This window comes from Malus sylvestris, chromosome 16 (assembly GCF_916048215.2).
Source record: "Malus sylvestris chromosome 16, drMalSylv7.2, whole genome shotgun sequence".
NCBI lineage: Eukaryota > Viridiplantae > Streptophyta > Magnoliopsida > Rosales > Rosaceae > Malus > Malus sylvestris.
In genome coordinates, this window is record NC_062275.1 from 19,784,387 (window position 1) to 19,807,303 (window position 22,917).

Sequence of the window (22,917 nt, forward strand, 5' to 3'; positions counted from 1 at the left end):
GTCACATGGTCCTCCTACCAAATCCCAGGCTTCACCACAACCTTTGTCATGCATTCAAAACGTCTTGCAATTCCGGATCAGTTTCAGAGTTCTAGCTAGTTCAAACTTGGCTACACCAAGTTCAGTTTGAGGGGGGAGTAATAATAGAAATGTTTGGTAATAACAGAAATGCCACATGGCACTATTTTAGTAGTGGAGTTTGTTAGTATAGTTAGAAGGGTATTATTGTATTTAGGATATATGGCTATATAAGGGATTGTATAGCTATTATTTCATTAGGTTCAGTTGTATACATTTTCTCTAGTCAATCAATACAATATCTCTTGTTTCTCTCTACCAATTCTTTCTCTTCCTTTGTACCAACTTCATCTTTTGCAATGTAGTTAATAAGGCATACACCACACAAAATGAGGGTGAACAAAAATGCATTCCTTCTCTTAATAGAATAGATATAACGACCAAAGCTTATTAATCAGCAACTTCATGAATTCTGACAACGACTTTACAAATTTTATTTTTTTAGCACACGTTATTTTGACACCACGACCAGGTGCTACAGAACGCAGAGAGGACAGCACACAGATTTATCACCATACAAGTGACGACACTAAAACACAAATGAGAAGTTCAGACAAATGAACCTAACAAAGAAAAAGACGAGCTAAAGGAAATGAAAACCCTAGCCCAAAGACCAGAGGTTCAGCGTGGGGCCAATGAGATCCGCCGCCACCAACCACGACGACGAGGGAGTAACAAAACAACTGAATACCCTTCACAGTTTGAACTGTGATAATGCGGAGTTTCCTTTAACCCTTTCCGAGAGGTAGTGTTTAAGATAATCTTCAATATTAGCTTCTCGGTATATCTGGGGATTTTCTTCTGATAACAACTCCTTGATTGGTCCATAGACATTTGAATTTCCTGGCCGAGCATCTGGCATGAAAAAGCTTGCCACAGAAACTCTTGGGCCTACACTCTGCGCTATAACTCTGTGATTAACACTGATAAACTTGTCATTTGTCACGAGCTGCACCAAAGTAACAAAGAATTATCAGTTTTTGAAAAGTCAATTTATGTATACGCTTTGTCATAAAAAATGTCTCATTGGTCATAAGTGACTGAGAATATACATGGTCACTCCTCCATATATTTGATATGAATGGTAAAGATTAAAACATTAAAAGCACATCAACTTATTCCCCACCCTTAATATCAAAATCTAATGATATGATGGGTGATGACCATGAATTCTTGGTCAAGTAACAAGTGAACAAAACACTGCTAAATTTAGTACAATGAAAAGTGGCTAATTAATGGTCCGGGAATGAGAGCTTGCCTGCAGAAGGTCTCCTACATTGATAACAAGAGCTCCTTGCATGGGAGGAACATTAACCCATCGATTCTCATACAAAACTTGGAGGCCACCCACTTGGTCTTGTAAAAGTATGGTGATTAAACTGCCATCGGTGTGTTGATCGGTGCCTATAGTCAATTCTTGTTTAGGGCATGGTGGGTAGTAGTGACCATAAATAGAAAACTCCTCAGCGCAATCCATGTGTTTAAGTTTGTTGGGATTCATCCGAAGAGCCTCAGACAGCAACTCAAACAACGTAATTCCCAAATCCTTCACTTGTTTTGAGTACTCAATCACTATTTCTCTGCATAGTATTCAAACACATGAAGTTAATTAGTACTGATCATAATTTTTTTATTATGGAGTAATGCTGTATATATACCAAAAACTGACTCACTTGTTGACACACACTCCCTAATACAATCAATGTGTCTAAATAGCATTATTGTTTATTAAGTGATAAACATATTGATCAATCAATATTTCTTCTGCAAGTATTCCAACTCGTGGAATTAGTACTAATATAATAATAAGAAAAAATAGTGCTATATAGACACTCAAAACTAACATACTTGTTGGCACACTCTTTAATACAGTCAGTATGTTTAAATAACACTATTGTTTATTAAGTGATGTAAGTAATGGCTAAGAACCTAATTAAAGGTGAAGTTATATATAGTAACTCCACTACAAAAAAAATAAAAAATAAAAAAATAAAAAAAAATCCTCTGGTTACAAAATTAAGGACCCAGGAGTTTGTGTTTATAAACTATGTAGGCTTAACTTTGTATTAATTTGAGGTATATGCATGAAAGAGGATCAAATATATTATAAAGTTATACGCTGTTATAAGAAATTAAATGGATTCTCTCTTGCATGTAATGCTCGACTAGTTAGATTGTGAATCAGAACTATTAATTAGGCATTACTAAATATACTGATGAGCATACCTGCACACTGGGGGTAATTCCTCGGGTTTGGGTGGATTAAGCGACCGATAACACACAAACGTATCCCTCCAGTTTCCTCTTTTGGATTTGTGGAAACGATTACTGGACAGGTACTGCTCCTGGTTCCCAGTATCCATTGAGCACAACTCTTTCTTAACATCATTATCCTTCTCATGAAACTCACGTATTCCATGTACCATCCTGTCCAAAACATCAACGGGAATTCCATTTGTAACCTGAAAGAAACCCCACTTCTCGCATGCATATCGAATTTTCTCGACGACTTGTGCTCGTAAAACTGAGTCGGTATCAATGCCATGAAGATCAATGGTGGGAATACTGAGTTTGGCACCACTTCCATCCCTCTCGTCTGCTCTTGTTTTGGTGACCATTTTCGTTATTTTTTTGGATCTGAAGACGTAATTAAGGAATTAGAGTTTAGTATAGCACTTTGAAAACCCTACGTGGGGTATAAGATATATATAGGAGCACTGGCGGATCCATTAAGTGGAAAGGGGGTCAGCTGACCTCCCGAATTGCAGTGAATCTCTATGGGTAGTGAATTTTTTTAAATATATCAACTTGAACATTATATTTTTTTTTATATACGTTCAAGTAGTGAATTTTCTTAATTAAAAAAAATGGGTAGTCTTGCAAAAAAATGGTGGACACAAGGAGAAATAGAGTATACAATCATGTATATTTGCTAATGACATTGGCTTTGATTTTACTAGTTGCTACTGCTTAAGTAGAGAGAGCCTTTTCCACTATAAATATTGTGACAAGTCCATTGCATAACCAAATGGGAAATCAACGGTTGAGTGATAACATGGGGGTTTATAGTGAGAGCAATTTTTAATTTTTTTTTCCATTGATATGAAGTTACAATTCAACGTTTTCATGCTGAAAATGTGTTGTGGATAGTTGTAACTTATATTGTTATTTGTTTTATAAATATGAATGATGGAACTATGGTTTAATTTTTAAGATTATTATATATTTAAAAAATGTTTGTAAATTTTATATGTGACCCTGAATAACATTTCCTGGATATACGCGCAATGGAGCCCACCCTTATTTACTTCAACTTTTTATACGTCAGTTTAATGTTACTAGAAATTGGTTGAAGATGTAGAAACCAACTCCTTATGAACGACTAACCAATTTTATTTTTGTAGTTCAAAGATAACCAATCCATAATCAAGTACCGGCCAATTACATTTTGAAATATGGATTGGTTAGTCCCCTTTTGTTGAGGAATTCCTGTCATAAGTTTACATGAGAAATCCCTTAAGAGAAGGGGGACTAATAAATACTAATGTATTATGTAATTCACATATTTGTCATTATTCGATCATGTATTAGTAAAGAATAATGCAATGTACCATGAACCTGGTACCAAAACAAGCTGTAAGCTGCTAATTATATTCGATGAAGGCAACAAGTTTAAAGATTTTGAGAAAAATAAATCAGTGACTCACCATTAATCATATTGATATTACACTTACATTTTACAACCTATATCGATATTTTTACACTAAGGGGAGAGGGAGTTCGGCTAGACCACAATGAGCAACCTAATTTAGTATTGAAATCGTCGCTCAGTACTACTGACATTTCACAACCTATAGATTCAAAAGTTTATCACAACAAACCTTGATGCCATTAAAAGTAGAACGAAGCATTATATATTGTAAGATACTTTGTCAGTTAGGAGGGTGTATTCAATGGGGATTTTGAGAGATTTTAATTCTTTTAATAAATTTAGGAGTATTCAATCAGAATTTTAAATGATTCTCTGAAATTCAAAGTGTATTCAATAATGACTTCAAGATAATTTATTATAATTCTTAGGAATGCTAGTGTATTCAATTACGATTTTAAAGAAGTTTATACTATTACAAGTGTATTAAGTTAGGAATTTATTTTAAAGAATTTTAAAAAGCTAAGCAATTTAAGGGAATTGGAGAGATTTCATAGTGTATTTTAAGCATGCACAAATCTCACCGCTCATTTTGACATTTCGCGGGAATTAAATTAAAATTTCACATGGAATCTCTAAAAATCAGTGAAACTCTATCAAAATTCATAACCTCATAAATCTATTAAAATCAATAAAAATCTCAAGTGGAGAGAGCCTTTTTCCGCTATGAATATTGTGACAAGTCATTGCATAACCAATTGGGAAACAATTGAGTGATACATTGGTAGTTTATATTGAGAGCAAATTTTTTTTCCGTTGTTATGAAGTTATAATCCAGCGTTTTCATATTGACAATGCATTGTGGATAATTGTAACTTGTATTGTTATTTGTTTTATAAATATGAATGATGTAACTATGGTTTAATTTTTAAGATTATAATATATTTAAAAAAAATGTTTGTAAATTTTATATGTGACCCTGAACGAAAGTTACTTACCACATAAAGAAAACAAGGGCGCAATAGAAATTGGTTGAAGATCTAGAAACCAATTCCTTATGAACGACTAACCTATTTTTTTATTTTTTGTCATTCAAAGATAACCAATCCATAATCAAGTACTGGCCAATTACATTCTAAATTATGGATTGGTTAGTCCCCTTTGTTGACGAATTCCTATCATAATTAGTTTACATGAGAAATCCCTTAACAGAAGGGGACTAATACATACTTGTGTATTATGTAATTCACATATTTTAGAATTTTAAATGATTCTCTGAAATTTAACTTGTATTCGATCGATCATGAATTCAAGATAGTTTATTAAAATTCTTAAGAATCTAGGTGTATTCAGTTACAATTTTAAAGAAGTTTATACTGTTACAAGTGTATTCAATTATGAATTTATTTTAAACAATTTTAAAAAGCGAAGCAATTTAAAGGCAATGGAGCGAATTCATATGATATTTTAAGCATCCACAAATCTCACTAGTTCCCTTGAGATTTCGAAAGAATTGAATTAAAATTTCACATGAAATCTCTAAAAATCGGTTAAACACTATCAAAATTCTTAACCTCGTAAATCTATTAAAATCTCTCAAAATCTCAATTGAATATTCCAAAACACCTTTATTCACCAACAATTAGTATTTCAAAGTACCACGTGTGATAACGTATATATGAAATTTCAGTCAATGAACAGTAATTTTGACCATCCAATTTCAGGGTACCCGCAAGCAGCATCACACGTTTGGAATACGTTGAAGAGCCAAGACCTTCTCGAATCCAAGCAGCCAACTTTTACTTCAAACAAAAACGTACTATAATTTATATTATTTTGAGAAAGAAAATATGTAAATTCATAGCACTCTTCAAATTAACTTTATGACTCTTGAAAGCACTATTGAGAAATACCAAAATTTTAAAAGAAATGTTTTTTTGAATAAAATTCAACAGGGTTCTTCCAAGTTAGTCTTTTGCAACGAAGTAGGGTTTTCTTTATCATGAGTGAAATTTAATTTCTTTCTTAATTGTGTTTTTCCCCCTTTGAACTGAAGATAATTAAAGGTAGGATGGAAATTTTTTGTAGGGTCATTATTTGTAGATGAAGATTCTTATTTGAAGATTCTTATTTGAAGATTCTTATTTGAAGTTTCTTATTTGAAGTTTCTTATATTTTTATTTGAAGTTTCTTATTTGAAGTTTCTTTTATTTTCATTTCTACTTGTTCTTCGTTAGGTCAAGTTACATGTGTTAGAAATTTTATTTTCATTTCTGACTGTTCTTCGTTAGGTCAAGTTACATGTGTTAGAAATTTTATTTTCATTTCTGACTGTTCTTCGTTAGGCCGAGTTACACGTGTTAGAAAGTTTAATATTTAAAAAAAAAAATTCCCTTTTGCCAAACGATCAAATGCGATTCATTTTCAACTACTTTGAATTCTCTTAGCAATGAAATTTGAAAAGAAAAGTATTATTACAAGTATTATGAGTAATTAGTTGTTAAAAGAAAAGAGTGAGTTTGAGATTATTGTACTTTTTGTAAAAAAAAATATTTTTAATGTTGTTTGGGTTTGGAACATTGGATTTGGGCCCAAGGTGGATAATTTGCACTACGGTTTAATTTTGGCCCATAAGTAATCCTTCAGGCCAAATGATATCCAAATATCCAGCTCATAGTGAGATTTGGCTGATGCCTAACAGAAGAGAGATTCTTAAAAGGACCAAGTGGAGAAGTGATTCGGCCGAGTCCTAATTGAAGTGAAATAGGTATAGATCAGAATGAGTTTTAATAAGATTCGAATTGTTTCAAGAATGAAGACTCGTATCTAATCAAATAAGGAATGAATATGATGCATAAAAGGACTAGCTTCCAAATCCTTGTTCTAGTCGAAGTGGTTGAAATCATGTATAGACTGGTTTCGTTTAGTGATAAGATAATGTTGAGAATATTCAGAGAATAGCCAAAGAAGTATAGTTCTATTAGGACTTTACTTCAGCATGCTTGGTCTTCACGAAATTCACCCCTATAAATAGAAGTGGTACTACAACAAGAAAATGACCTTCAACTCAACACATAACCGCCCTGCACAAAACCTCGCTTTCCACAAATCCTTCTCATATTTTGAGAAATCACTAACTCTTCTAACTCTATCAACACATTTTCAGTTTGGAGTAACAGTGTTGTGTTGACAACCAGTGATATCTTCATTTTAAACTAACAACACTAGACCCGTAGAATCAGGCGATCGAAAAGTATCTTGGATTGATAGTTTTACTTTAAGCTTGGTTGATTAACTATACAAGTCTCAGCCAGCGAGGAGTCCTTGATTCTTTCGCTAAACAAGGTCACTTCATTAGCTTCCAGCCAAGTGAAGTGTTCTATGGTTGGTTACTTTGAGGTACGCTTCAAAGTTCAGTATTCTAACCGCTGAACAACATTTACCATTAAGACACTTATCTCTTTTAAGTATTTATGTCCTTCTAGTTTGATACAGATTTGGCACACTTATACTTTGACGAATATAGTTGAGGCAGTCGAACCTGGTGTGGCAGATCCTGAACTTCGTAGTGATTAGCAACCTTGTCTTCAGGTTCTAGAACCCAAGGCCGATATGTTCTTTCCTTGATCGTGATCGCTCGGATATAGAAATCAACAGTGCATTCGACACCACCACCACTATCACTTCCATTCTACTCGCCGATTGAGCTTGGTTGCGAGTTGGCACACCTAGATCCACCAGAATGAAGTAGTTAGCTCATTAGTTACTTAGTATGTGTACCACGTAGGCTTGGTAGTTTTTAGGGTCAATATTTTGGCACACACGGTGGGACCAAGTGCTAAAAATTTACAAAGTTCATGGCCATCGAGACTTACTCTGTCAAGAAGAACATAGCGATAGGTAAATAGTCAATAAGGCAGACATCTGCAAATCAGGCAATCGTGCCTTCTAATGTAAAACTAGCACAACACATCTTGTTGCCATCACACTAGAACATACAACACACCAAGAAGTGGAGATTATCTCAATAGCTAGAAACACACTGTAGTGACCATTGCAAAGAACACAAAGTTCACTGACTTTGAACCTCTAGAAAGAACGATCAAGGAATACGACAAACACATTTCCTAAAAAGTTTAATCGGCACAGTCTTGAAGAACACACCCAGAATCTTGAGTTTACCTTTAAGTGTGAAATCGGCATGCTGGGTTTCAAACAGGACATAGCAAATAAGTACCACGTGGGGATATAATGAAGTCACAAAGAAGTACAACCAACATGAAATCCCTGAGTTTAACTCCCTCGACCCTTAAAAGGTCATTGTAAACATCTGATTATGAGTTGTGCCACTTGATTTGCTAGCCCCACCTGAAGTATAACCACCACGAGATCTTTGAGTCTGACTCCCTCGACCTTGTCAATTATTCTGACTCTAACTACCAAAAGCTTCATCATTAGACTGTCCATGATAAGTGTTATGTTGATCAAACTACAGAGTTTGCTGTGGATATTGAGGCATAATAGGCTGAGGAAACTGGTGAATAGGAGGATAGGTGTACAAAATGGGTTAAAAGAACTGTTGCCCATATGCAGGATAAGGCACAAATTGGTGAATAAATTATTTGGAACTCCAGGTTCAGACTGTTGAGTCATCTTGTAAGATATCCTCGATTACTGCCTCGGATTAGGATAATTCTTCTTAAAGTGTCCCAGTTGACCATAGTTAAACCAAAGTCCTGTACTTGATCTACATTCACTATCATGATAGTTAAATTAGGGTGCAGAAAGGTATGAGGTCCTTTAGAAAAGAACTACCCCGAGATCCGCTACTAAATAATCGTCCACTGCTGGTAGAACCTTTATTGGCATAAAGTGTAGTATTATTAAATCCATCACTAGTAGTAGACCCAGAAGGCTGACTCTTCTTCTTGAAAGCTGCTTTACTCTTCATTCCGCCCATAGACAATGTTTCCTTAATATTCTTGGCCACAAACTTATTCTTGAATTCACTGAACTGTCCTCCACCATTGCTAGTGCTCACTTGCTTGCTTTTCATTGTCTATTTTTCTTTCTTCTTATTATCCACTTATTCAACCCATTGAGCTGTGTGGAAAGCTACCTCATATGTGGCACCATCATTCACCACTACATAAGTGCACAACTATAGATTCAAACACAATATAAACTACTTCCTCATCTCATCTGCATTATCACAAATACCCGAGCAATACTCAACCAGGCACCAGAACCTCCGTTCATATTCTACTACAGACATTTCACAACGTTCGAGAGCCAAGAACTCTTGCCTTTTGATAGCTTGAAACTCGGGACTCAGAAAATTTTTCTTGAACCGCTCCTTGAATCGATCCCAAGTCCAAACCTCGATAGTCCGAATATTATGGTGCTCTGTCTTCCACCAATACTTGGCGCTATCAACCATGAAGAAAGTCAACGTGCTTACTTTTTGATCCTCGGGACATCTCATAACCTTGATAACATCATCAATATGCTCTAACCAAGACTGGCTTCTTCTTCGGTTCCACTACTATCAATAGAGTAGGCACCATGACTCACATCAATCTTTGCCTTAGTGTAGCCTCGATTTGCATTTTGAATCAACTAAGCTAACATTTCGGTTAACTGTAATCCTGGAATATGAGTACATTCATGCCTAGGCAGCATATTTTTGTCAAGTAGGCATTAAACTATTAGCACAATACTGGCATTATACGATGCAAATGTATGTCCCTAACCATGCTTTGATACCAAACTGTCACACCCCGAGCCCAATAACACAAATTACGAGGCTAAGATATGTTGACCACCACTAAATTGATGATATGATCCCATCGTGAGATGACGTCACAAGTTGGGCTAATCTCCTCAGATATGTGAAGTTGCACCAATCTCATCACATACATGTCCATCAACACCCTAAAGGATTTCTACCACTACCCCAAGGAGGAACAAGTTGGCGCCTACTTTGGAACCAAAACGAATGAAACAGTGTGATGTGAACTACATATGGGATCGTCCTATGCCTGGACCAGCATAATAAAAGAAACCGTGTAAATCACAATATAATGAGCATATATGATATAAAGATTTAATGCTCGTTTATGCTCACAATCAATATAATAAACACAAAGTGTATGAAAATCTATTTGTAAGCTAAACATGGCATGTCACATCATGGTATGTAAAAGTAGTTATTAAGGAACACCATATATAACATTTTAAAACAAAATACTCACTCACAATCATGTCGACGAGTCGAAATCGCCTCGCAGGCTTCGATGGCCCTGAAAATGCTTTTCACCTAGAAATGAAATCACTAATGTAAACACTGTGCACTAACATAAACTTGCATATTTGTATGATGTACGACTATCATAGAAACCACATTAAAATATTGTGTAAATGACATTTTACACCCTCAAGTTTCGGTGCAATTGCAACCTCATACATCTTTAAAACATTTCAATCTCATACATTTATTATCATTTTTTTTCAATATCATACATCTGTTAAAAAATCTGTTAAGTTAACCATTAAGTGATGTTGTGACAAATATGATGTAACGACGCGTCCCCAAATATTTCAATTTTTATAATTTTAATGCCTGAATTTACGAAAATGCCCTTTAAGGCAAAAACATTAACTTTTGTTAACCAACTTGTCGTGTCATGTAAGATTCATTTCCTTGGAGTATCCTTGTAGTACTCGTCGTTACAAACACATGAGCACAAACGGAATGTAATTTGGAGTTATAACAAAGAAGTTATAAACGAACAAAGAAAATGGCAAAATGGTCATTTGATTATTAATTTGAAGGGCTCTAGATTTGCTAGAGCATTGATCTGATACCACGTGTATGGCTAGGATGGAGAGATAAGGAGAGAAAGGAGGGAAATGAGATATTTGAGGGACAGCCCAATTATAAGGAAGGAAAAGAAAGAAAAGAGAGAGGGGAAAAATGAAGGAACCTCTTCATCCCTTTTACCCGTTTTCTCACCCAAGGACCCGATCTCCTGATCTGTTTCCTGCAACTGTTCCAATTGGTTTTCCATCGATTTTTTTGTCTTTCTTCAACCTCCCATCACCACTAAACATCACCACGACATCCCAGCATCCAATTAAAATCGACAAGATTTCGTCATGATTCCACAAAGAACAACCATGTCGGTGCCATGAAACCCTTGTCGGCGATCCACCAATTTTGAAATGTTCTCCTTCAATTACCACCACCATTATCCACCTCTTGAGCCCAAGAACAAACCCCAAACAAGTTTAGGGGCGGCAGATCACCGGAGTGGACGAATCTAGGTTCACATATCTTTGGGGTTTCCGATGGTTCGAAGAATTTTCAGGCCACTTCCCAGTCAAATTGCACTTCAACCCACCACCATTAGACACCTCTTAAGCCCAGGAACAAACCCCAAACAAGTTTGAGGGTAACAAATCACCGGAGTGGACAAATCGGGGTTCACATATTTTTGAGGTTTCCGACGGTATGAAGAATTTTCAGGGCACATCCCGGTCAAAGTGGACTTCAACCCAGGTATGAAAAATATTTCCCTTATTGATCTCTACATGTTTGCAAAATTTGATGAATTTTGGAGTTGGTCGTAATTTGTGGTTTCTGTTCGCCGAAAACCGCCACCCATGGCGGCGCATGGGGGAACCCGAGGTTCCTCATTAGGTTTTTCGATGTGCTGAATCCAAATCCACTATCTGTTTTCCGAAATTCGACCGTTTTAGTAAAGTTCTATTAAATGGGCTCTATTTGTGTTTAGGAACGTTGGTTAGAAGTGACTCCGTCCTCCTTAGTTCGAGTGGCTCCTCACCAACAAAATATATGTGGGTGGACCCTTTCTTAACTTGCATGTTTTTATCAAATATTAGGCTTGCATTCATGAAAAGCATGATTTCATGATTTTACGTTTTATGCATTATTTATGATTTATCGAATTTACATTTTACTAAAGGTTACGAATTATTGGATTTTCATATATGAAATTTTATGGATTTATGAATATGAATTATCAAGGATTTATCAGATGAGGCGTTGAGTTTTTGAGCTCCGGATTTGATATGAGATTTTGAGATACGTTTTCGGTGCTTATCAAGTGGGTTATCGTACAACACATACACACAACACGGTTATGTAGACGCCTATGGCCATAGGACACAGTTGATGATATTTATGACATACCCCCAGCTTCACTGGCGAAACTAGTGTTGAACAACTTCACTAGCCACGACTAATGTCGGTGTGTTATGTTATATTTTCTTCTTAGCCGTAACCCAGAGTCGTACAACTTCACCTTCGAGGGATGGGGCCTATCATATTTCTTCACTGGTGTAACCCAGTGTCATACAGCTTCACCCTCAGGAAGGATGGGTTATGCCTTTGGGTGGCTATGATACCCCTAGTTGAGTATACCGTTGTTATGATTTATGAGATTCTTGGGTTTTTCCTATAGGCATTTCGATAACACCTTTAAAGATGATTTTATTGCTATAAATATTTTTGGCATGCTAGAGTTTTCAAAAAATCTACTATGTAGTATTATATACGTTTTCAAAACAAGGGGTTAAAATCTAGGCATGCGATCTCGATGTCAGGGCATTTACACATAGGTATCTTCGAGTCTTCTCTATGTAGGACCAATTCCTTTGTTCGTACTTTTTATAATAATTCTTTCATATTATTCTTGATTAGTTGTATGCTCTGAACATGGTTCTGCATTGGTGTATTTCTTTCTAATTACATATTTTATTCGTATGAGTTTAAAATGGCTTTGTCACCCTTGGGTGTCGGCCAACACATGGCCATCCTGGTATTTGGGGATATCGGGATCAAAGCATGTCATATGAGATCCACATTTGTGCCGAAGTAGCTGCTAACTTTGCACCATGTGGATAAAAATAAAGAAAAAAAAAATTTATTATTAAAAACTTAAAAGAATTAGAAAAAAAAAAAAGGAATTTCATCCCTTTCGCCTCCTCCATTTCTTCCTCACCATCGCCACTCTTCATCCCTTTTCCTCAGTGCTTACTTAATTCTCTCTCCGTCATCTACCTTGTCGCTGAGCCAATTGTCAAAGACCAGATCTGGCAGGCCACTTTTGTCAACTCCAAAAACTACCTCAAGGCGCGATGGGGTTCCCAACTTTTCTTCCAACGAGACCCATCCCCGATGTCCTCGACCTCTGAAGCCCTTCTTTTCCAGCAAAGCTCATGACAACTGCATCTATGCCTTTTTTCTTGTACTTAAACAACAACTTATGCCAATTTTTATTTCTTAATTATATTCTTGTCTTGCTCAATTAATGATAAAAATCCGATTTTGAATCCGACAAAAAAATTTGATTTCCAAAAAAATTTACTGGAACTTAATGTCATATATGAAACCCACCAAGATTTTGAAAAATGAAGTGGTGAAATTGGGGGGTGGCAAGGGTTTGGAATAAGGGCAGGAGGAACATAGAAGTGGTATTGGATTAGAGAGAACTTAGATCTCGTCTTGCTTAATTAATGATAGAAGTGAGAGTTGTTGCAAAAACTTAGGTTTCGATTTCCTCCTCCCTAACGGGGCTCTTGGATTCGAGGGCTTGGGGTTTGAAAATCACCAAGCAGAGATTTGAATTTGTTCTACGAGAAACATTGGGTCATGGTGGGGGGTTTGACGTCGATGGGGAACTGCGATGAAGCCGTCATATGAGTTGTCTGGGTGCGTCGGAGAAGACAATGAACACTGGCAGCAACCACTAAGTTTGGGGCTGTGCTCCATTAAGATATAGATTTTTAGAGAGAGAAAGATTGAGTTGGGTGGTTTTGTTTTAAATTAGTTTTTTTTATTGATTTTTGATATTTTTATTTGCCACGTCTTAAAAACATATAGACTTTATATTTGCCACGTCATTACTTAACAATCAAATTGACGGTTTGACTAACAGATGTATGAATTTGTAATTAAATGATAAGTAAATATATGTGACGGAAATATTTTAAACATGTTGTATGATGATACAACTGCACCTAAACCTTATGGGGTAGAATGTAATTTACTCTAAAATATTTGAATCAGAAATGGAAGGCGTATTTGAATTCAGCACATCGAGAAACCTAAAAAGAGACTTTAGCATTCTCCATGCACGTGACTCGAGGCAACACATGCCACTTCACATGCTAAGTTTGGGCAGACTCCGCTATGGTCACCACTATGGACAGCGGCAAAGCACAATACCTTTGGTGAACGCGCATGCGCTCCACGTGCCGACCACTGCATCTTCCACGCACAGCCACGTGTCGTGAGTATAAGTGTACTCATCTTCTTCAATAGCCTGAAAACGGCTGGTGTCTGGGCTGTATTTCTAGTGAAGTGGAGGAAGTAAGGAACATAAATTTACCAAGCTCGACAAGGATTGAGGCCGAAAAGGTCCTAAATATTGGCCTGGAGCTCTTTTTACTTTGTCGAAAAAACTGGGGAGAGATTCCCCGATTAGTTATGCACCCAAAATCCCACCAAAACACACATGCAGCCTCATAAACCAAACCAGAACAACATTAAGGAAAGGATTAAGGGTTTTTAATCCTTACCTTTGTTAGAAAATCAAGAAACATTGCTTGAAAAAATTTAGGTTGAAACAGAGTTATGTGGGTGCTTATGTGCTCAGCTTTTGTAACCAAAAACTTATGTTGAGTCAATAGGGTAGGGAAAGATGGTGGTGGCAAGATGGTTGCCTCGTCGGAGAACGGTGACTGAAGTAGAAAGTGAGGTGAAAAGAGACAAGGGGAAGGGAAGGACAAGGTGTGGTGGTTTCATTGAGGCTCGCCAAAAAGGTGGTTTGGTGGTACGAATTCTCGTCGGAGTCGGTGAGGTTAGGTAGTGATGGCCTCGGGCCTCACAACCTCTGTTTTACAAAGAAGAAGTAATGAAGGATGAAAAAGGATTGATAGAGAAAGAGAGTGAAAGAGATATGAGGAAAAAGTGAGCGATTAAGGAAGTAAAGAAAGTGAGGTATGAAGAGAGTGATCGAGAGAACGAGAAGTAGTACAGGGAAAGGTGAGATCCCACACCGGTACCCATTGGCCAAAATATTAATATAACGGTAGTGCATAGATGAGTAAAATTACGATATTGCCTTTAATGTTTCGAGTGCGATAAAATGTTTGTTGTAGCTTCGAATTTTGTTTCACTTGCACCCTCGCGTTTGTATCATCGAGTATTTTAAGAATACGTGTATGTGTATTTGGGTCAAGCTTAAACAATAATTAATTAAGTACGAGGCTTAATTAAGAAAATACTAAAGTAGACAGGCCTACTTGCCTGCTTGTCTAACAAGTCCAACGAATAGGCCATCAATATCACACTATGCAACCTACAATACCGACACCTGATTTTGTCTTGAGAAACAAGTAATGGATTCTTGAGATTACAAAATTACCATTTTCCCTCTCATGAGGAAATGTGCGTAAGCTGTTCGTGCTCACTTGTTCATAAGGACACATATTACCTAAAAAGACGGAAAAAATTGGCAAAGAGTTACTAGGACTCAGACGTTCACATAGGATTTCCACTTAACGTGCTAGGGGGCATTTTTGTAATTTTACAGTGTCATGGAATAAAATACGATTAAAAAAATTCTTTATTCTAATTAGAAATTCATCTAAAAACAATTGGAAAGATAATTGAATAATTAAAAAAAAAACACCTAGAACGTCCTTTCTCTTCATGTTCTTCATCGCCACTTGGTCAGTCATCATCTTCATCTCCCACCTAAATGATGAGAACGTCGACGAGGATGAAAAATAGGTCATACCCACTCAAGGACCAGGAGTCCCGACATGCGGTCAACCTCAAATTCGACGAATCCGCACAAAGATCTAGTCTCTGATGGAATGTAGAGTCCTCCAAAAGTCGTCGAAAGTGAGCTCGAACTCACAATTTTCATCGGCACTAAACCTAAAGTGGAAACCCCAAAAACCCAAATTTCTCTGCACCTTCGATTTTGCTGCAGGCAACCAGTCAAATACCAAAATTCCCTTTGATTTCGTTGTTGGCTACATCTCGTGGTTCTGATCGAGGCCAATTCGAGGTTAGAGTGAGAGGATGACGAAAAGAAAGAGATGAAGGAGGTCGCTGAGATTAGGTGGGAGGGCAGCAATGGTGTGTAGGGGAGGGGCAACAGGTTCCATCTTGCCCTTTTCTTCTTCTGGGTAATCTATCTCAAATCATATATATATATATATATATATATATATATATATATATATATATATATATATATATATATATATATATATTATATATATATATGTATGTATTATTTTTGGTTGATTTTGTGTTGAAAACAATTATGGGTTTTTTAAGGGGTGGGTTGTTTGATATCTTAACTGCTAGTTGTTTTGAGGTGGGGTGGGGTGGTTTGGGGGATTCGGGGGTTGGGTTGCAAAGGAAGGGATGGAGGAGGTTGAAGGTGACTAGAAGTAGTGGTGGGGCCCATTATAAATGTTTAAAAATATTAACATAAAAATTATTTTTATCTTAAATTATTTTCTTTCCTATATGGCACGTTAAAGAAATCCACGTTAGCAAAAATATGAGCCTTACAAGTGCCACATCATTCCTTAACAGTTAAACTAATGGTTTGACTAACGGATGTACGAAATTGCAATAAAATTCAAATCTGTATATGAAATTGAAATGTTTTAAAGATAATGTATGAGGTTGCAATTGCACCAAAAGTTGAGAGGACAAAGTGTAATTTACCCATTAATTAAATTTTTTTAATTAATTATTATGATGGTTATATGTCAAAAATGGGCCTCGAAATAGTTTCATATGTCTAAAAAATGGGTAAATTACGTTTTACCCACTCAAGTTTGAAGTCAATTACAACTTCTTACAACATCTTTAAAACATTTCAATCTCATACGTTCACAACTATTTCATTTCAATTTCATACAACCGTTACAATTTATGTCAATCATTCCGTTATCTGCTTACATGGCCATAGGGGACCCTACAAAATTTGTGCCGAGTGGATAAAAACAAATAAAATAATTTGTAATTATAAAATGCACACCCTCTCCACCGTCTCTCTTGCTTCTTGCAAGAACTCAAATCCGCCCATAGCTGCCACAACACTCTTTCCCTCTCACTCTCACCCAGCACATTCTCAGACTTCCGCACACTCCCTAAACCATGAAAGTATCTTCCTTTTCCCCTTCTTCTTCTTCCCCACTCTCTCTCCTATTATTCTCTCTCCAAACCTTCATAACTCTCTCTCCCCTCTTCAACTTCAACCCACATGTTCATACCCAGAACGGCCTAGCAGAAACATTCATCAAATGTTTTCAAATGATTGTACGATCATTGGTCATACGTACCAAGTTCCAGATCTCTGTTTGGGGCCATGCAATGTTGCAAGCAACCATATTGGTCCACCTGAGGCCTATCATGACCCAACCTTATAAAGCACGTATTAGTTGGTTACCAGATACGAACCCGACATATCGCATATGTGCATCTTTGGTTGTGTGGTCTATGTGCCATTTGTGCCGTCTTAATGTACAAAAGAAAAAAAAAATGGTCCTCAAGGAAGGATGGAAATCTATGTTGCTTATGATTCTCTTTCTAATATTCTTTACTTATAACCTTTGACAAGCAATCACCATACCTAAAGAATGACACGAATTACGGTGGACGTCCCTATTATCTCAATCTAAATCATTAGAGTATGACCAGACACTTCCTAAATCATCAGAGTATTACCAGACACTTCCTCTGACCTAGCAAAACTGATGAGATCACATATACCAACTGCAAATGTGCCTGCAAAGATGAATGTACCAAATGTACGACGAACCTTCGTCCCTAAAAGCAAGAATGCCACTACTGTGGCCGACCCTGGCGGTTAGCCAATCAATCTATTCTAAGCCAGAAACGTGGCAGATCACTCGGTTCGAGGATTCACTTATCCAAAATTGGAGGAACATGACACGAACGAATATGCCCCTTGATCGTTGTCTCAATCCTTTCCATCTCATGAGAATAAATTTGGATTCCTCCCGAGACCTGAAGTTCTTGTCAAGTATACTAGTTTGGATGAGATATGAAATTGGAATGAGATTATCATAAATGATGCTGCTTCATTTATATGGTAACTACTGACATAAATGAAAAGCGACGATAACGAACCGTGTTTCGTTGATTAGTGTCAACGTAGAACTGATTGGTCAACTAGAAGAATCAATCTATGACAAATGAGATGAATGAAATAATGCGAATGACGCCTTATGGCGCAAGGTTTCTCTCATACGCCTTGTGATTAATGCAGCATTACAAACGTGGTTGTAATATATCTAGGATCCTAATACGAATCCTACATGGAGTTTCCAAATGACTTATATGTACTGATTAAAATAGTTCTATACCATAAGAACGCCCTCTTTGTTCAAATAAGGACTTCATTTTACAGATGCAGAACTATCCGAGCAGATGTGGTATACTCGTCTAAGTGAATATTTGATCAGTTAGGGATATATGTCCTTGCATGTACAAAATCCGAAATTGCTTGAGAAAATTAACTCGCTTCTAAAGTCGAATTTTAAGATGTATGATCTCAGAAAAACTCAACATTATCTCAACCTAAAGTTTCGTGCTAGTTCTGATGGTATTCTGTGCTCCACTTAAACTAGACCCAGAAGGTGTTATGTCCGAGTATACCCTGATCATCTGTATGCCATATGCAAATGAGACCTTTATGGATGATATGGAACATAAGGTTCCATATTGGAACATAAGGCAACCATATCTAAGTACAATTAGCGTTTGTTGTACTTAGCTCAATGCACTAGAATCAGACATTTTATGTACTGATAATCTTTTGGCATAAAGCAGCACTGCGCCTATACGCCACCACCAAATTTGGTGTTAAAGACGTTTTTCAGTTACTACTGATTTGGGCTTATCTATCCCTATGCCTCTCATAATATATCACACCTCCTTGATCTTCGGAATGATGTCTACCTTGTGGGATTTACTAAATCAAACTATCTATCTGACCGCACAAGGTACGTTCCCGAATGGTTATGTCTTTATCATTAAGGAACACCATAATATCTTGGAGGTCCGTGATATAGACCTTTAGTTGCAAAACCTTTGAATCGTTCCAAGACTCACTGTATCTCATCATGTGAGAGATATGGTCGAGAACTCTTGTTGAGCATATTCAAACTCCTTGCGATTTTCATCCATTGTTGAGACTCAACAACAATCCATGAAGACAACGCCATATGTATCGACTAGATCATGAAACATCCAACAAGTCAACACCAAGCATGTTGTATCTACATCAGCATAAGCATCAGAAGATTGAAGTCAAGCAATTTGATCCTAGACAACCTTGCCAACCTATACACAATGTCACTGCCGAAGTCTACCTTCCATAAGCTTGTTCGAGGAATTGGTATGCGTAACTTTCTCGTTTGCGATGCTTATAGTTTTATTTGGAAGTTCTGTCAAACTCAGGGGAAGTATCTAGAAGTATACTCACTTGACCTTAATGTACTCTTTTTCCCTACGCTAAGCATTTTTCCTGCTAGGTTTTTGCTACCTAACTAGGTTTTGATGAGGCACCCATCCTGGTTGGTCATACCCTTGTCTACGTCCTACTTGCGTCCGGAAGACGTATAGTTTTGACTTAATACAACTTCTCATTTTTTTTCTTTAGCTATGGACTTTTGTCCTAACTTGGGTTTTGTCATAGTGAGATTTTGTGAGTTTTACTATCCATGCATTCTTCCATTTGTTTTGAGACTAGCATTCGCTACTTGTACTGACTAGACGAGACGACTTCATCAAATGCTTCTACATTTGCCTGAAGATCTGATGCACCATCTACTTGAGAATTTGCACACTCAAGGGTGTGTGTTGTGACATATGTTCTAATACATATTATGATTGTGTAAATTCTAAGTAGAGATAGATTAGGAATCGTTTGGGATCTAGAAGATCTTTGCTAATAAACTTTGTGTTACTTAGAGAGCAAATTTCTCTCATCCTTATTACTATAAATAAAAGCACAAAAAACTGAACAATTAACACACAATTCCTCAAACCTATTCTCCACCTTCTTTCTGTCTATGTCGCACCCTTCAGTTAAATATAGGCCACAACAATGGATAATTTAAAAAATGAATTTTTATTAATTTTCAATCTTTTCCAAGGATTAAAGTGGAAAAAAAAAACCTTTGCTCTTTCACATGAAATATAAGCAACATTTCACAATCACAATATATTTCGGTGGATAGCCCATTGCCAAAACCAAAATAACACATGATTAATTATTCAACTGCTCGAATATTTGCTGAATACAAATTTAAATAACAGATTCACAGAGTTCTCTGGTTTATTTCGGCATACAGATGATTGAGTAGCTATTCTTATGACTACTCAAGTTCAGCATGCCTAACAGGCTTATTCATTAACAGATGAGAACTTAATGGGGATAAATTTCTTCGCAGCTTGAATTTCACTAAAGGGGAGACAAAATCTATCCCTTTCGTGAGGTAGTGATTCAAATAATCTTTGAAATCAACTTCTTTGTAGATTTGGGGATTTCCGTCTGATAACAACTCCTTGATTGGTCCAGAAGCATTTGATTTTCCTCCCTGAACATATGGCCTGAAAAAGATTGGCACTGAAATTCTTGGTCCCACCTTCTGCGCTATAACTCTGTGATAGACACTAATGAATCTGCCATTCGTGATGAGCTGCACAAAAAAAACAGCATAAAGTTATTACTATTCTAATTAAATCTAATTTGAATTGTGGGAAGGGAGATTCAAACTTTGGTACAGAGGACCGATTCCCTTTAGCCGACTTGGCTACGCCCAGGTGTACTTATTACGAGTAATTTAGTATAAGGGTTGTCATTTGGACTTTAAAATTGATAGATAATACAATGATAAGTAGGGCTAATTAATCAATGAATTCTTGCCTGCAGAAGGTCACCAATGTTGATAACTAGAGCTCCTTTCTTTGGAGGAACATTAACCCATTGATTATCATATAAAACTTGGAGGCCACCAATTTGGTCTTGTAAAAGTACGGAGATGAAGGTGCCATCAGTGTGCTTGCTAGTGCCCAAAGTTAATTTTGGTTCAGGGCATGCTGGGTAGTAGTGACCAAGAAGAAGTTGCCCCTCAGCGCAACCCATGTCTTTCAGTTTGTTTGGATTAAGCCCAAGAGCCTCAGAAAACAACTCAAACAAAGTATGTGCCAATTTCATCACTTTCTCCGAGTACTCTATCACTATTTCTCTGTAAGAATATTTTATGTTAATTTTATAAGAAATTTATAACAAAAATTACAGTACCTTGTAAATCCCAAACTTAGAGAATCAATTAAGAGTAATTTTATTTAACCACCCAACGCTGACCACATACCATTGCATAACGGAGTTAGATTACTGTTAGTGTTATGCGTCTAAATTGCATTATTGATTATTTAATTACCCTACATTTGAATACATACCTGCACACTGAAGGCACCTCTTCTGGCGTTGGTGGATTAGGAGCCATATAACAGGAAAACGTATCCCTCCAATTAGCTTCTTGAGCATGGTACAAATCATAATTGGAGGAATAAAGAACCTTCTTCCCACTCTCACGGGAATACAACTTTTTCTTCAGCTCAGTGTCCCGCTCATGGAACCTACGCATTCCGTCAATCATCCTATCTAAAACATCATCAGAAATTCCATGATTGATCACCGCAAAGAAACCCCATTTCTCACTTGCATATCGAACTTTCTCAATTACTTCAGCTCGCAAAACTGAGTCATTATGGATGTTTTTTAGGTTAATGATTGGAATACTCAATTGGACATCATCACTTGCCACCTTCCATTCATCATCGCTCAGTTGCTTGGAGTGAAAAATAGATGGGAGTTTTGTAATGCCTGCATCAAGCAGTCCCTTCACACCACCTTTTGTTTCGTCGAATGCTTTTAATTCCCTTATCCGATCCGTATTACTGTTGGCCTTGACTCCAGCCATTTTCCTTGTCTTGCAAAAACAAGTACGCAAGTTAATTACACTAATCATATAGGAAGCACAAATCAAAGAAGATGAGACTCTATGCACTTACCAAGAGGGAGCAGAAACAGCCTACGATGTGTGGTGAGGTCTTAGAACTAGAAATATAAAAGGAAAAAAAATGGCTTTAGGGAAGGTGGATCATGAGGTGGCAGTGTGCATGAACGGGCTTTCTTGAGTTTTCAAAGTAAGTGACACTTGGCTTTCATGCACGCAGGTGATATCTAGCTGATGAGAATACAGGACATGAATCATAAATGTAAAAGTGAAAGTGATGAAAGCAATATTAATTTTAATGAGATTGTAGTGATATCAGAATATCTGAGAATTAATGGAGTCAAAGCTATAGAGTGCATCGTTTGCATCTGCACCCATCGGATCTTATAGGATTGTGTTTTTTAAATCTTTGATGTCCTTTGCTTTCGTTAATATGGACAGGGCAGATTGAGTATTATTATTTTTACCATGTGATCTGATATCCTAGCTAGGGAATACAATAATGAAATGGATAATGCTAGAAAAATTAAATTTGTAGGTAAAACTTACAAACTAAATAATGTGTCACCAATATGAATAAATTTACTCTCCCTAGCATTATCCTATTGGATTTTCACTCATACATCGCGAGTTTGAAACTACTCATTCCTTAAATTATGGCAAGTGCCTTCGCCCATGAGCGATAGGTCTCGGGTTCGAGACTTGGGAGCAGCCTCTCCATAAATGGGGGTAAAGCTAGCCGACATTCACCTCTCCCAGACCCTGCGTAAAGCGGGAGCCTTGTGCACTGGGTAAGACCTTTTTATTCTTCATCACCGGTTAACCCAAAACAAGTGTTTTGAAAGTTTTAAACCCTTAAATTTTCCCAACCATGTAATTAATAGAGCTCTAAATTGAGAGAAATCGTAAGGTAAATCTGAATTATTAGAATTCACTACTTATTTCCACCTCAGTTTCTTCAACTTTATAAACATCTAAACCATTACAAATAGTAGCAAAGCTAGAAATTGTTAGGGGGAGAGACGAAATTTAAAAGGGTAAAAAGTTTCAAAAAATTTTAGACAATCAAATCCTTTTAGTCA

General features: G+C 36.7%; 2 protein-coding genes across 2 annotated transcripts; both read right to left on the minus strand.

Annotated features, from left to right (window-relative positions):
• Positions 1-446: 446 nt before the first annotated feature.
• On the minus strand, positions 447-2,760 carry LOC126606637 (1-aminocyclopropane-1-carboxylate oxidase homolog 1-like). Its single transcript, XM_050274018.1, has 3 exons — positions 2,305-2,760; positions 1,337-1,658; positions 447-1,027 (listed from the first exon to the last, which is right to left on the minus strand). Exons 1-3 carry the CDS (start codon positions 2,694-2,696, stop codon positions 773-775), a joined length of 969 nt encoding a protein of 322 aa, XP_050129975.1. The 5' UTR covers positions 2,697-2,760; the 3' UTR covers positions 447-772.
• A 17,340-nt stretch (positions 2,761-20,100) lies between these two features.
• On the minus strand, positions 20,101-21,916 carry LOC126608705 (1-aminocyclopropane-1-carboxylate oxidase homolog 1-like). Its single transcript, XM_050276688.1, has 3 exons — positions 21,276-21,916; positions 20,740-21,061; positions 20,101-20,512 (listed from the first exon to the last, which is right to left on the minus strand). Exons 1-3 carry the CDS (start codon positions 21,845-21,847, stop codon positions 20,189-20,191), a joined length of 1,218 nt encoding a protein of 405 aa, XP_050132645.1. The 5' UTR covers positions 21,848-21,916; the 3' UTR covers positions 20,101-20,188.
• Positions 21,917-22,917: the final 1,001 nt, after the last annotated feature.